This window comes from Mandrillus leucophaeus, unplaced genomic scaffold (assembly GCF_000951045.1).
Source record: "Mandrillus leucophaeus isolate KB7577 unplaced genomic scaffold, Mleu.le_1.0 Scaffold299, whole genome shotgun sequence".
NCBI lineage: Eukaryota > Metazoa > Chordata > Mammalia > Primates > Cercopithecidae > Mandrillus > Mandrillus leucophaeus.
The window spans coordinates 3,892,964-3,909,549 of NW_012103131.1; the positions used below are offsets into that span (position 1 = coordinate 3,892,964).

General features: G+C 42.6%; 1 protein-coding gene across 1 annotated transcript in view; it reads right to left on the reverse strand.

Moving 5' to 3' along the window:
- The window catches only part of ADAM12 (ADAM metallopeptidase domain 12), a 349,453-nt gene extending 344,906 nt beyond the window's left edge, over window positions 1–4,547 (reverse strand). Inside the window, exons 1-2 of the mRNA XM_011986448.1 lie at window positions 4,535–4,547; window positions 3,613–3,710 (exon numbers count right to left, since the gene is read on the reverse strand). Coding sequence (XP_011841838.1) covers window positions 3,613–3,710; window positions 4,535–4,547 — 111 coding nt within the window. The remainder of the gene's footprint in view (window positions 1–3,612; window positions 3,711–4,534) is intronic.
- Window positions 4,548–16,586: the final 12,039 nt, after the last annotated feature.

Below are 16,586 nucleotides of genomic sequence, written 5' to 3' on the forward strand. Positions count from 1 at the left end.
TGGATGCTCTTCCCCAGAACTCCACATGGCAGGCTCACCCTTCATGTCATTTAGGTCACCCTCAGATGTCACCTCCACAGAGAGGCCTTTCCTGACCACCCTCGGGGCAGGGACGCAGCTCCAGCACCGGGTGCACGGCAGGCACATAATCCAGATTTGGGCATGAGTGACTGAACCCCCAGGAACTTGTTACCGCTTTTTAGCCCAAAGTGCTTTGGGACAAAGCACAGCGGGGCAGGTGACCAGGCTGCCTGAGGTCACAGGGGTGGCCCCATGCTATGGCACCATGGGATGAAGAAGAATGCACATGAGGAGAGAGCGGAGGGACAGTCAGAGCCCCCGGCCATGGGGTGGGGCTGTGGTGAGTGCCTCTGGGTCATAGAGTGATGTGCTTTTCATGCCAAGCCTAGAGTTTGTCTTCACACTCTAGGATGTGGATGCGAGGAATACCTCAGAGGATTTCAAGGAAAATCGTGATGAGTTAGATCTTCATTTTAGGAAAACAATTGTGGAAATCTGTCTGGAAGAAAGCCAGAAAGGATGTGACTTGGAATTTGAGGCCCCCTGTCTTTAGGTTCCCATGGCATTCCCAACCAGAAATTGCTGGCTGAACTTCCAGTTCTGGCTTACTGGACGTGTCACGGCCATCTGATAAAATGTTTAAGAGCTAGAGATTTCTGGCAGGGCACAGTGCTTCACGCCTATAATCCCAGCACTTTGGGAGATTGAGACAGGAGGATGCTTGAGCCCAAGAGTTTGAGACCAGCTTAGGCGACAAAAGAGGCCTGTCCCCTATCCCCTGATTCCCTCATTTCTACCAAAATAAATAAATAAATAAGAAGAAGAAATTTAAAAGCTAGGCATTTCTGTATAAATAAGGAACGTGCTACATGGTTGTGAACACCGCATGTCACCTCTGGGGAAAAAGAGTCACAAAAAATTAATGTTACGATTTGGTAAGTCATAAAAAATCAGAATATTTATCAGAGAAAGAAGGCCACAGTTCATGTCGTCATCTCAGGAGGATTGTCTGTTTCCTATAGGCTACTACCTTCCACAGTGAGGTCACACGTGGGAGGAGCCCTGTGGGGAGTCTTGGCCCCTGCTGCTCCCGCATCACTCCAGGTCTGTCTTATTTTCCATGCTCTAGACACACCTGCCTCCTCCCTGCACCTCCAGCCTCTTACACACTGGCTCGTCTCATGGCTGGTTCTTTAGAACTTATTGAAACAATTACCTTGCCTTCTTAGAAAGGGTTTTCCTGGCCAACCTATCAAAATCCACCTCCTCTCCTGGCCCCTAGAATCCTTTGTTGTTTTTTTCTTAACACTTATCACAATGTGAATTTATTTAATTATGTTTCCCTTACTGTAATGTAAGCTGCAGGTGGCAGAAAGTGTGCCTGCCTTCTGCATTGGCTGCATGCCTAGCACCTGGCACATAATAGGTGCTCGGTTAAAAACTGGCCAAACAGAAAGAGGCAGGGAGCGAGAAGCCAATCTAAAAGTCTATATTCTGAGGCACAGCAGGCACCGTTGTTCTGCAAAAAATATTCTTAACGTGAGTATGCTTTGCATACTGAAGATACACGGCATGATTCAGTTCAAAATGAAAATCTTGACTTACTGATAATGAGGACAGATACACACATACACACCTTTGGCCAGAATGCCTATTCCCACGGCATGTATACACGTCCTCCCCATGGGGAACTCCTGCAAACAGGTACACACACGTAACAGACATTGACATGCACCACTTCTCACACAAGCTTTCGGGGTTACCCACCAAATATGAGTACATAGTGTAATTTTACAGCCATACACTGATGCCATAAACTATATGTTGAGATGAGCCCACTGGCGTTACAACAAAATGCTGTCTCCAACTCACCTAGGTCGTCATGCCCCTACATAATGTCACTCACCTGGAATTCTTTTAGTGCAGTGGGCATACGCCTGTCACCCACAGGGCTCTCATTCTGGAGGCAGAAACCCAGAAGAGTTGAGACAGCTACCTAATAATCATGGTTTTTCCTAGTTTTCTAAAAGATGATGCTTGTGATTCACAATTATCAGGTGGTATGCTTGGCCAGCAGCAGATGTGCCAGTTCCTCCTCCAACACACCTTGTGATGTCTGCCAGGTGGCTGGTGGGTAGGAAGGAGGAAGCTGGGGGTCACAAACCAGAGAAGACCTGAACTGGTGCACCCCAGGGGCAGGCCCATAGCCCTCAGGAGCTTGTCCCTCTGATCCCCTCCAGGAAGGTTGCCAGACACAAGACAGGACACATCCAGTTAAATTTGCATTTCAGATAAGCAACACATAGGTTAAAAATGAAAGTATGTCCCAAATATTGCATGAGACATATTTACACTAAAATTAAATACATTGTTTATTTGAAATCCAAATTTAATCAGGCATTCTGTACTTCTAACTTGCTAAATCTGGCAACTCTACCCCCAAGGAAAGTCTATATAATGGCTCCCATCATCCAAGAACCTTTAGATTATTCCATGTTTTTCTATTATTCATGTCTCTAAATATTTTAAATCAACTTTTTAAATAATGAAAGCCCACTCCTCTTTTACTGTATCTATTATGTTGCTTTTAATTTTGCTGACCAATAGCATGATGGAATTTTCTTTAATATCTTAAGTTTTCCTTCCAGAAAATATCAACACCACTATACTTGACTTGTACCTTGTATATTCAATTTGCAACAATGTCCATGAAACAACAATGTTAGAAATACGTGCACATTTGGCATTTGGGTCTTTTAATCAAACCACCAATCTTTCTAAAAGCTCAGTTTCCAAGGTAAGTTCCCTAGATGGAAATCACCTTATCATTACTCACATAAAGGCGGCCCACTGCAACCATTCCAGAAAATGACAGAGGATGTTCACAATCTCAACTGCTCTTCAAAAAATCTGCTTTCTATTATGAAAAATGATCTAAAAATAGTTCTATATAATACAAGGACCAAGCCATCTGTATGATCTCTTCAAAGAGCTCATATTTCCACAGATTTTTCTCACTTTCCAACTGTTTCTACAAGCACTGAAATTTAAGGAAGTCATGTCAGTTTAGCAGATAAAATGCACCAAGATATTACATTTAATCACTATTATTTCAATCATTTTATATTATTCTTTTACATCATAAAAGGCTCAAATCATGTCAAAGTAAACAAAGTTTAGACTGCATTAAAACTCATGACAAGTGGGTTTTTAAGTTGCATAAATATATTTCTAGCAATAATCAATTCAAGGAAATCAATGTTAATTAAATAGACATAAATATAGAAAAATGCCCATCATTCATTCAGTTAAACTGAACATGGAAGTTGTGTATCTGGGATTGTAACCCCTGGTTTTTGTTCAAAAACTAATTTTCAGTAGATGCAAATAATGTTGGATCCCTCATCAGCACTGTCACATCAAAATTGGTTTGCATTTCATCTTCTTAAGAATAAAGCTTCCATTCTATAAGGACCGAGTTAGCATTAAAGTGAGTAGAGGCAACCCTTGAATGAAAGAATACCAAAGCAGCTAATGTGATTTAAAAGCTTTGGCAGTCTCAGAGCGGAGAGAAGAAGGAAAGGAACTCACCTTGGAGTCGAAGCTCTTCTCTGGGATCCAGAGGTCTCCACTCCGAACAGAGACACTGACAACTTCATCAGCTCCTCCTTGGTCCCATAAGCTCACCCCTGAATCAAAAGGAAAACAGTCCCATATTTCACTCTAGTCAGGAAAAGTTTGGCATCAGAAGCTTATTACATAAATGACACAGTGAAAATATTTGGAAGTTAAATAAGCCCAGGGAAACACTAGAACCCATTAAGTCATGATAAGTGTTAAAACTGCTGAATTCTCTGTCAATCTAACCATGAAAATTTTGTAACTTAAAGAAAACAAAAGTTAATTAATTTGTTCCTTCAAGACCTATAACATGTGCTGGGGTATTATCATAGACAAGATATATAATTCAGTCCTTAGACAAGCAACAAAAATGCAAAAGTGACTTTTTTGAAATGATGAATTGATACTTATTTAAGATCTGCTCTGTATTAAAAGTCACAAGGCTTTAGCTGTATTAAGACTAAATCCATTTATTTAAGTCCCAGCGAATCTGTTACACATAATGCCAATTCTCCTCTCTGCACTTACGGAGTCTAATTTTATATGCTTTAGTAAGTGATTCTATAGACAAAATTAATTTTCCAGTTCAGACTGACTAGACCGGTTTATGTTTTAAAAAAAATCAAGTCATTCAATAAACTATTATACGATCTTGTTTCTTGGGGTCCTGTCTGTTGAACCAGTTAATATACCAACACAGGTTCAATTTAGCCCCATTTCCATAAACAATCCTAATGGAAAGTATAACATTTTTCTCTTCTGGAGGGTGTATCACTTTCTCAACAAATACGCTAATTTCTCTGGGCTTGCTCTCCTATGAGGTCATGTTCCTGCTATTTGGTTTGACCACAGTATATCCCTCAAGGTGAAGGATGGGACCAGATTCCCTCACATGTTATTCCCATTTCTTCAAGCAGGACTCATAATTTTCAGACCTGAGTCATAATAGCACAGTTTTAAGTTACTAAAGAGTTCACATTTATTGGGCACAAATGGTATTGAAATTTTAATCCTAGACGTTTTACAGTTCCCCAAATACTTTTAAATCCACACCATTTTATCATGCTCAATGTGGAAGTCTGCAGTTATATTCAGGTTACCAAAGGATTACTACTCGCGTAGTCACTGTCTGAAACAGCCTCTGAGAAATTCTCAAGCTGGTCACAGAACATTTAAAACTCTCAGGTGCTAAGGACCAAGGGGACAAGGAACAGGAGTGAACTGAAAGTCCGAAACACAGCCAATGGGAGAGGGCTGAGCTGCGCCCCTCGGCCGCATGGGGAAGGAAGGAGGGAGGGGACTATGGGCCCAGGACGTGTCATCTTCAGTGTGGGGATGGGCTGAGTCTTCAGGGATGAACTTGCATTCAAGCGAGAAGGGTTCTGGTGGAGCAAGCAGAGGTGCTGGCTCTGATGGCGATATCTGTGACATCTGTGGAGGGCTGCCTGGAGGTGACGAGTCGACTCTCTCAATGGGAGGCATCAGAAGTCCTTCTCCTGGCTGCAGGGGTGCAACCACTGGCACCATGGAGATCTTGAGTAAGTGTGTCTCCCTCCTCCTGTCACTTGAGCCCATGCCTTCCATGTGCTCAAAGGCAGAATAGCGCAGGCTTTGGAGGAAGTCGCACCCCGCAGCAGCACCAGCTCTACCACACATCAGCTGTGGGGCCATCTCACGTTTACTCACCATTCACCAAGTATTCAACTCTCTACCTGGGAACGGGTACTCTTGTCAGTGACTCTAGACCTGATGCCTTCTGTTAAAAAAGCCCATTCTTTCTTCCTCATGCCAGCAGCCCCAAAGTGAGCCAGCTCCCTCTGTCTATACTACTGACACCCTCATCTCCTGAGCACAGCTTCATCCCAGAAGACTTGCCTCTCTCTCCATCCTGTGCATTTCAGAGCGGCACGTAGAGAAAGCTACCCTCAGGACTTGCATTCTTGTACTGGGAGAGAAACGATGAAAACAAGACCAGTTCAGAGAGCAACAAGTGTGTGAAACAGCAGGACCACAGCAACTCTGTTAAAACCGTAACCTTCCTGTAAATCAAACATTATTTCAAACTTGAAAAATTAAGAAGGAAACCAGGGAGACAGCAGAATGGCTGGGGATGGTACTTCTGAAGGACAGGTCAGGAAAGTCCCCCTTTTTTGTTAGGAATGGGGAGCTTATAAGCTGAGAACTGACAATGAGAAGCCTCCAGCTCCACATATAGCCACGAGGACAGACAGCAGCAGAGGGAGCGCAAGACTTTCCTTTCCATAAAATGAGGCAGAGCGTGGTGAGCCCGAGGGAAATCACATGACGTGTGAGGGGCACATGGACCGGTTTCAACGGCACCTTTCTCGAAGCTTTGCCAAGACCTGGGTCTCTTGCTCAGGACCTCACGGGATTCACACATTGGAATGCAAAGAAACAAAGTGAGTTCTGATCCAGCTATACAGCTCCTGCAGAGGCCGACTACAGAGTGCAATTAACTGAACTTATAAGACAGCTGTCATGTTATTGGAATTGGATTAAGGCAGCTTTAAAATACTAGCAATTATGGAGTGAAAACTGGAGATCCATCTGAACTTTCCCTTCACCTGCCGAAAACCACACCACGCGGTGAGTTACCATGGGCATCGGTGTAGTCTTTGGAAAGTCAGCTAAAACTGTCAAAAAAGTGATCGCGAGCATTTTAAAATATCCTCCACATAAACAAACCAATTTAATTATAAGGTAGTCCTGGCAGTGCTGAGTTTCCAACACAAGTGAATTGTGAAATTGAGTAACCACGAATCAATCCTATTGCCAAGGGTCTGTTAAATTGGGCAGAGAAAGAGTTCTAAAACTAGAATCCTGTATCACCCCCAACCCAACCTCAGCAATGGGGAGGATGGGATGGTTTCCATGGGTATTCCAGCCACACTTCCAAAAGACCTGGAAAGTTTTCGCCCAGGCCTCAGATGCCTGCAGGAAAAGTCTTTGCACTTAATAGACTTTCCTTGAGAAGCTGTATGTGTGAGGAGGAAGGAGATAATGCGTGAAATCCGGGTCTTCTAGTCGAACCGTTTGCAGGTGCTCCTGCAGGGAGAGCTGTAGGAGAGGCAGCAACTCCACATCTTGACTTTGGGGAAGTTCAGGAGGTGTTGGTGGGGCCTCCTGTTGGATAATCAGGGTGAGGCTACGGAAACCAACTGTAAAGAACATCTTCCATCCTCTGGACTGTTTCTTCCAAGGCTCTTAGCGGCTGAGAAAGACACCGTTTAGTTTCCTGAAGGCAAAATATTCCAACCACTGAAACATTTCCTGTTTCACCTACATACTCCAGTATCTTAATCCAAAAGGAGCCCTTTTTGGCAAATATGTTTTCCTTGAAGAGGCTTTATTTCCAAACATTCGAAGGAGAATTTAGAAGCAGGCTGTGGCAGCCTTGTAGAATGTGGTGCAACCTTTTTGAGAAATTGAGTAACTGCACTATTTGCTGAGTACAGTATTTATTATCTATGTACATGGATAATGAAGCCATCTCTCAGCTTTTTAATTGGCTGCACAACATCCCCTCAGCAGTATCTGTAGTCAGAAGACCGTTTCTTATGAGCTTTTCTTATGTATTTATACATTGGTATTTCCTTTAGATGATGCAAATAAAAATTTTATTTCTACTGCACGGATAGACAGAATAAATTATACACAGCTGTGAGGCATCAGAATATATTTTATAGAGTGATCTTATTGATAAATTATAAACGCGGGAGCTGAATGATGGATACATTCAAGCCCGAGAAACCCGGGGAAAAAATATGACCCTATAAAATACACAGTTTGCATATATTTTATTTTTCATAATATATATTTGGGCATCAATAGAACTCATAGTTACCTAAATAAGAAATGTGGATAGATTATACTGGGCAGGAAGTTCCAGGTTTTTTGCCACTGGGTAACCTGACACACTGCTTGCAGTTTTGATAAAATGGCCAGTTTGCTTCAGCCTCAGAGTGGAAAAACACATATTAGATTGTTCGTCTCTGATGGTTATCTGCTGTGATCATCAGCTGTGCTTTCCCATGGGAAGTGTGTGTCTGCTTTGCTTGTCTCCTCGTCTGAGTTTGTCATTTTCAGATCTGATTCAGGCTGGTCAAGATTGCAATGAAAGTTTTTAAGGTTATGGGAAAGCAGGCAAAGAAGAAGCCTCTCAAAGTGACTCCAGATCTTCCCCTCACGTCACCCAGAGGCTGGCTGCCTGCATGAGTCCTGCCCCATTCTTGCTCTAGCCAACCTTCCTTTGGTAGCTTATGAAGGGAAACAGGAAAGGCTAACCAAGTCCCCACCACCCTGATGCCTACACCCGCAAGCTTCATTTCACAAGAGGTGGAGACTGATGCAGTAGCTCGAAGACACATACAGTGAAGAGCAGATGTCTTGGAGCCACAAGACCCAACCCTGGTCCTGACTCTTCCTTGATTTATTTCCATTTGTCAAAGTCTGATATCTGAGGCTCTACCCTCCACAAAATGAAAACTGTACTCTCTCCTCTAAGATTCTCATTAGGTTAAGGAAGCTCAAATACGTCAACATAGTGAAGGGATTTGAAAAGCTTAATGCATGAAATCAGTCTCAGATATCAGAATCCAAGTTTCTAGACTTTGAGGCCGTGTCCGTTTAACCAAACCACACTATTGGTGTGAAAATCACAACACCATACTGATTGTTTGAAAATGCCAGTGTGTAAGTGGGTGCCAGTGGGAATCGTCCTAAGCCACCCAGTGGGCCACTGAGGAAACGAACTCTGATGAGATCATTAGTCAAGAGAAACTTAAATATCACACCTGGAGTTCTGGTTTGAAAGGGAAACCATTATCAACACCTACGTGAACTTTAAAATGGAGAATCAATCTGAGACGCAAAAAGTAGAATTAAGATAAACATTATTTTGAAAAATCTAAGTGAAAGCAAAAAGTTGAGGCGGCCATTTGCAAAGAAGCCAGGGACAAGGTTTAGGAAACTGATTAAGTAATTTTTTTTTAGCCCCTGAATATCCGAGACCTAAAGAGAATCTTACAGAACTGAGCAGCTCCTTGTCTCAGGGCAATATGTTGGTGATGCTCCGATAAACAACAGCAAGATTTCCTTGGTTCAGATTCACATTTTCCATCTTAACCAAATAATGATGTAATTCTTTCATTTTAGCTGCATGCTCCCTACATGTAAATTAGTGATGCAATTTTAAAATAACATAAGTGAAGGATCCGCAAAAGAACCAGTGGCAAAGGTTAAGCTGAAAAGAGTTGCTTTATTATGGAGAAACCTGACAAACCCTGCTTTAGCCAGACGGTCAAGGTCAACATCAACAGTGATAAGTCCTGTGGATGGTACGGCCCTTGACGTGATGTGATGACAGTGACGCTTCCACCTGTGATCTTCTCCTTCAAAACCCACAGCCCCCGTCTAACCATGAGATAAATTCCCAAAGAGGTACACTCTAAAATATACCAACCAGTAATCCTCAAAACTGTCAACATCATCACAAAAAGGACAGTCTGAGGTACTGTCACAGATAAGATGAACCTAAGGAGACATGACAACTAAATGTAATGTGGTATCCTGGATGGGACTGAGCAACAGAAAAAATGCACTCAGTAAGAACCAATGAATAAAGTATAAACCTAATTCAAACTATGCTAATATTGGTTTACTAATATTGTAACAAATGTACAATACTAAGGTAAGATGTTAAGAATAGGGGAAATGGGATGTGGAGTGTCTGGAAACCATCTGTTCTAGCTTTGCAATTTTTCTGTCACTCTAAAATCGTTCTGAAAATGAAGTCTACTAAGAATAACTTTTAAAATGTAATCGGAATTTTGCAAGAATAATCATGTCATTCTGGAGCAGTTCAGTACATATCGAAAGGCTCAGGGATGACTGGTTATCACTGGGGGCTCTGAATACCAGAAAGTTGGCACGTTTACCATTCACTGCTCTTCTGATATTGCTATTTGCTCAGACAGAAGATGCAGTACCTGCAGGCAAGCTGAAACCTTGTCACTGACAGGGTTTCCTGGAGTAGGAAAAGGGAGGCATGTGAAAATAATTGATTCTCAAGCAGCTGAAAGGGCCTTCTGAGTACTCCAGCATATTCTAGAAAACACAGAAACAGCAAGTTGAAATAAAAACTTAAAATTTTTTGCATCATTGGCTACAAGGGTCCCGGATGGCAGAAAAGTGAAAGGGAGAAACTGACACTTGGTTTGGGAAGGTGACACCAAGTGACACATGCATAAACACATTGATAAAACCGTGTCAAGACAGAACACAGCTTCTCTCAGAGTCTAAGATTGTAGCTACCATGCTGGCAGGCTGAATTATGAAGACGTAGGCAGATGTAGGAGAAGCAGCATAGTATTCTGAGTCAGAAGACACGTCCTGCACCCACCACACACTCTCAATGATCCTGGGCAAGTTACTCACATTCCTTGCGATTCAGATCCTTGATGAGTGGAGCTGGGCTATGGAACACCATCTGCCACAGAGGGCCGGCAAGAGGATCAAATGAGATCATGGATGCAAACGTGTACATGGTGTATTAGTCAGGTTTTCCAGGACCAATAGAATACGTGTATATAAAACAGGGAGTTTATTAGGAAGAACTGGCTCACACAATTACAAGGCGAAGTCCCAGGACAGGCCATCTGCAAGCTGGGAAAGACAGAAGCTGGTAGTGGCTCCGAAAGCCTCAAAACCAGGGAAGCCGACAGTGCAGCCTTCAGTCTGCGGCCAAAGGTTGGGAAGCCACTGGTATAAGTCCCAGAGTCTGAAGTCTTCAGTCCCTGAAGTCTGATGTCCCAGGGCAGGAGGAATAGGAAGAAGAAAGAGAGCCAGAAGGCTCAGCAAGCAAGCTTATCCCACCTTCCTCTGCCTGTTTTGAAGTCACTGGTGCAAGTCCCAGAGTCCAAAGGCCAAAGAACCTGGAGTCTGATGTCCAAGGGCAGGAGGAGTGGGAGGAAGCATCCAGCACAGAAAAAGAAGGAAATCAGAAGCCTCAGCAAGCCAGATCATCTTACCTTCCTCCACCTGCTTTGTTCCAGCCGCGCTGGCAGCAGATGGGAGGCTGCCCACCCATCCTGGGAAAGGAAGGGTCTTCCTCTCCCAGGCCACCAACTCAAATGCCAGTCTCCTCTGGCAACACCCTCACAGACACACCCAGAAACAATACTTTATCAACTATGTAGGCAACCCTCCATCCAATCAAGCTGACACCTAATATTAACCATCACAGATGGATATCGTTTAGTTTAGGTTGTTATTTTTGTTTTTTCCTAATCCCTCATTGGAAAGAAACACACCAAAATGCTCTTGCTGGCTTTCTTTCAGTGCTGGGGCTATGAATTCATTATATTTTTCTTCTTTATGCTTGTATGTATTTCTGGCTTTTCTATAATTGGCACATATTACTTTTATGATGAAAAAATAAACTTAAAAAAATCATTTGGACTCATGATGACAAAACAACAGTTCTCCTGGCACCACAGACACACAGCCTTGGGCGTGTTAGAGGACAGAGCCATTTGGAAATAAAAGCAATCAAGTGCTTTGGAACAATTACAATTTGGAAAAGATGTTTTATATGTCATTTTGAAATTCAAAGAAAGCTAGTTACGGCTTCTCATAAATGTCTACATAGATTCATACACCAAGCACGAGCTGTCTCTACTACACATAAACATAACTGTTCATGCCTATGGTGCCTCCCAGCTGTGGGGAGCAAAGTCGCTTACAACAGTAACTTACATTTTTATACCCCTGTTACTGGTCAGTGGGATACTAATCCCGTTTGACACACTGTGAGACTAAACTATAGAGCTGTATAGGTTTTTCTCAAAGTTGCCCAATAATATAAATGGTGGCATTAATGGCAAAACCCAAATCCTCTGCATGTCAAATACATACAATCACTTTGTAACACTTTTGCAGAGGGTCAGAATTCTTCAATGTTTACCTTGCAAGAAATGATGTAAGGGGAAAATGAAACTAATGATTAAAACCTAGGAATAATTTTTGGATCTTGACAGCAAAAGAAGAATGGAACCTTGTATATTTCATTAAGTCTTGCAAACTTATTGAATGGAATTAAACAACAATGAAAAACAAGTCATTCTGCATCTACACTAAAGCCCCAGCTCCACGTAACGGCATTCTCTCACATCCCTCCTGCTTCACTGGGTATCTGTGACCACCTTCTGCCAAAATACACACCAACTTGGGCAGCACTCTGTGATTCTGGATTTCTTCCCCTTCTCTGCCCGGGTCTTGCCCCCTCCACGTGAACATTCCCCAAGTCTCAGTTCTTGGCCATCTTCCCTCTCTACCCTTACTGTTCCCCAGAGAACTCATTAATTTTTAAGCTGATGTTACCCAAATCAATATTTTCTTCCCATCTGGCCACTTCACCCAAGCACAGTCTATATTTTATCTACAGGACATGTTAATTTCAATGTCTCATCACCATCACCACCTCACATTCAACGTGTTTAAAAATCAAAGGTTTTTAATCTTCACCCCCCAGCGAAAAACCAACACATTTTCAATCATACATGTCTTGTCAATACCCCATCCACATTCATCACCCTTTATTAAGCCACGTGTCTGGATGACTGACTTCTTTGACAGAGTTCTCTTCCTGTAAAACTCCAGTTGGGTGTTTTGTGCTTTGCTTTTGTTCTTTTGTCTTCTAAAAGATGCTTCCAGTTCTTAACTGAATACTTCTAGATAGCCTCATCATCTGCAAGTTCTCCCTCTTCCAATCTTAAAGGGGAGGGACATTTAACAAGAGCAAACATCTATAACAGGTTTCTCATCAAGAGAACATGAATGTGAAAACCCCAAGGCAGTAGAGTGCTTTGTAGGTTCCAGGAACAGCCAGGCAGTCAGTATGGCTAAGATGGAGTGAGAGAGGGGATGCAGAGAGGGAGGAGCAGAAGTTGAGGTGGTAGGCAAGGCCCAGACTGTGGCGAGCCTTTCAAGGCAGGAAAATTAGATTTTATTTGAGTGAAGTGGGAAGTCATTCTAGGGCTTTTTTTTTTTTTTTCCTTTTGAGATGGAGTCTTGCTCTGTCACCCAGGCTGGAGTGCAGTAGCACGATCTCAGTTCACTGCAACCTCTGCCTCCTCTGTTCAAGTGATTCTCCTGCTTCAGCCTCCTGAGTAGCTGGGACTACAGGTGCATGCCACCACACCCAGTGAATTTTTGTATTTTTGGTAGAGACAGGGTTTCGCCATGTTGGCCAGGATGGTCTCGATCTCTTGACCTCGTGATCCACCCACCTCGGCCTCCCAAAGTGCTGGGATTACAGGTGTGAACCACCGCGCCCAGTCCCAGTCTAGGGCTTTTAAACAGGCTAACTGTGACCCATAATGGACACGTACTCTGCCTAAGAATGGATTGTATAAAGCCTGAAGAATGGATGAATGAGAACTATTCATAAGGCAAACACGGAGTGTTGAGCATAGATTACATAATCAAGAAATAGTTATTGATTATAATGAATGCTAACTGAACAACTGCTATGCGAGCAAGCCCCATTCTAATCTTTCATAAGCTTACCTTGTTTAAGCCTGACAACAACCCTATGATATTTATCCCCATGTCATAGATGATGGAACTGAGGCACAGAAGTTAAGCAACTTGCCCAGAATCGCACACATCATGAAGCCAGAGGCTGACCCACACAGCCACATTACAGAATGCTGTGCTCATAATCCTACTGTGTGATAAATAAACAATCATGCTGGTTAGGAAACACTTGAAGTATAATTCACATGTTTTCCTAAGTTCTGGAAAACCTCATGTCCTGATAGCACCATGTTGCTCTCTCGACTGCCACCATACTGACCACCCTCCTGACCCCTTAATAATGCCCAGCTATGTCCTACCTCATGGTCTTTGTTTTTTTGAGATGGAGTCTCACTCTGTTGCCCAGGCTGGAGTGCAGTGGTGCGATCTCAGCTCACTGAAAGCTCCACCTCCTGGGTTCAAGCAATTCTCTGCCTCAGCGTCCCGACTAGCTAGGTTTATAGGTGCCCCCACTATGCCCAGCTCATTTTTTTTTTTTTTTGTATTTTTAGTAGAGACAGAGTTTCACCATCTTGGCCAGGCTGATCTTGAACTCCTGACCTCATGTTCCACCTGCCTCGGCCTCTCAAAGTGCTGGGATTACAGGCGTGAGCCACTGCGCCCAGCCATGGCCTTTGCATTTGTTGTGCCCTCTACATAGAATACTCTACTGTCAAACCTTCGCATGCCCCCAAACCTTGTTATTCAACTCTCTGCTCAAATGTTACCCCTCAGAGAGTCTTTCCTATTTAAATACTTCTCCTCCCAACCCAAGTTGCTTCGTGGCCCATCATTCTTTATGCTGCCTACAGCAACTATCAGTATCAAATCGTGTTTTATTTATTTACCTCTGTCTGTCTCTACCACCCCTCCATCAAAAATAGGAATAACAAGAAATAGGGGCCTTGTCTAGCAAATTTACTGCTGTATCTTCATGTGCAGACAAATATTTGTGCAATGAATTATCATCAAACAAATTAAAAATTTCCATGGCCTCATTGTGATCACGATGAGACAGGGATGGGGTCCAGGGCTTTGTTCTCATGGACACTGATGGGTGATTGACTTTTAGCTCACCCAGCAATGTCTAGTTCCTCGCAGGTAGATGCATACAACCAAATCCACATGAGCCTTATTTATAAGCCAGAATTCCAATTTGCTTATTTTTAATGAGAAAGAACTGCCAAGTCAACCAGAGTCCTCGTCTAAAACATTTTGTTCATTATCTACCCAGCAGGAAAGCTTCCTTGAGAAGCCAAATTAAGAGAAGAACAGAGAACGAAGGGACCATAATAGCAATTGTCATCATGGTAGCCTGATATTTCCTCCTGTTTAAGGATCCATGCCTACTACATTAGCCGAGGGGAAGCTAAACCCCAGCACATACGTGGCTACACACCAGAAGGCAGTGGACACAAGTTGATGATTTGAATTTGAAATGTATTTTCTATAGACTCGGTTAGTTTTTGAACGCTAGCTCTTAAATGCCTTTTAACTCATATAGTTGACTTTCATATCACCATTTAGAACATTTCATTTTCTTTATGAGAAAAATGCACTTTGACTTCTAATGTGGGTAATAGTTTCTATATCTGAAACCTCATGTGTTTTTATGGGAAAATAGAACCTGAATTCCAAAAGACAACAAGAAGCGGCATATCCTGTGTCCCATGCCCAACAGCAGGAATGTTCATTTCCCCTTTTCCCCACCTGCTGGACACCCAATTGCAGGGACTTCTGTGGCGTGGGCAGCATACAGGTGGAGAACAGGGTGAGATGGGGAATAAGGTGGGACTTCAAGTGCTGTGATGATTGGAATCACAAAGTTAGGGGACACCTGCCTAAGTTCCAATAGCCAAGGAGAAAATGTGGCTATCTAGAGGTAGGTGCTGACATGATTTTTACAACCTTTGATTTTCTAGCCATTGACTTTGGCCATTGAATTTGGAGGACCCAAATGGGCAATCCTAATTTAAATAGTCAAACAGGATAAACAAAACTATTACAATTTAGAATTAGCATCCTGAAGAACTTTTAATTCTATTCAATTTGACAGATATTTATTAGGCATATAGATTGACCCAGGAACATTTTAAATAATTCTAATTAGAATATTTTTTTGTTCTCAGTGTTTGAAACTAAGCAGTGTACTTAACTGTTTAAATCCTTGCCTCATCTTACATAGAGAAGAGTAAAGAAAACTGTTCGTTTTAGGAACTTCTAAATAATTTCCTCTTAAGAATACCCACCTTGACTCTCATCTATTCCCACAGACAAGAGAACTGGCCCAATCCAGTATTGGCTGGCAGGTCTCTTATCAGAACAAGAACATTTGTGGGCTGAGAACACTGCCTTGGTTTAAAATCCACGCTAATGATGCATTAATTGTTCTAAATGGATTTTCATCTCTCTGCAAGATGAACACTTAATATGTCATCCAAGCGCCCAGTTTTTCTCCTTTCGGTGTCTGATCGCGCAGTGTAGCACCATAAATCAACAAGGTGAATCCACTGATGAGGGCTGGAGGGAGGGTGGAGGGCTGGGGCATGGGCAGGGCTCCCTCCTCCTCTCCGCTGGACCTGAAATGTGACTAGTTTCCCTTCATTCAGCAACGACCAGGCACTGGCAAGCTGACAACTCAATAGCCAATCATTATAAAGAGAAAGCCCTACAAATACTGTTTGGCCACTTATAAAGAAAACAAATTTCTTTGTTGTTTTAATGTGCATTTACTTATCACTGAAATTGAGCCTTCTCATATTTTCATCAGTTATTTTTGTTTCTTAATTTGGGGATTATTTGCTCATATTTATTGCCAATTTTTAATTAGTCTATTTTTCTCTTATTTATTTGAAACTTTATGTGTTAAGAATATTAAACAGGTTTATTTCTAAAACAAACTTCTGGGTCACCCTGAATCCTGCCCTGAGAGTGGAGGCTGGGAGTCACACATCCAGTGACGAATTCTCTACTGCTGCTCAGAAATCGGGTACGGATGTACAGGCTGAAAGTCAACAGCATTTCAGGTTTCCATGGGAGTCTAGAATAACAACTTCCAGTGAGCTCTGCCTTTCACCAAAGGTGGGACCTTCATAGTACAGGGTGCTTAACCCCTGAGGCAATTGAGAAAGGAGAGGATTTGTGGAAAGCCTTTGTCTTAGCACCTGTACATTGAGTGCTCAATTAGAAGCTACCATGCTACCTACAGAGAGAAGAGAAAAAGAGAAACCTCTTCTGAATGTCAGTAGCCTGGAGGCTCCTCCCTGGGTGTTTTCTCAAATTAGACTGGATCCTGCCTACAGGGAGCATAGAGTCTGGTAAAGAAAGGGATAGTGCCTGTAAGAGCA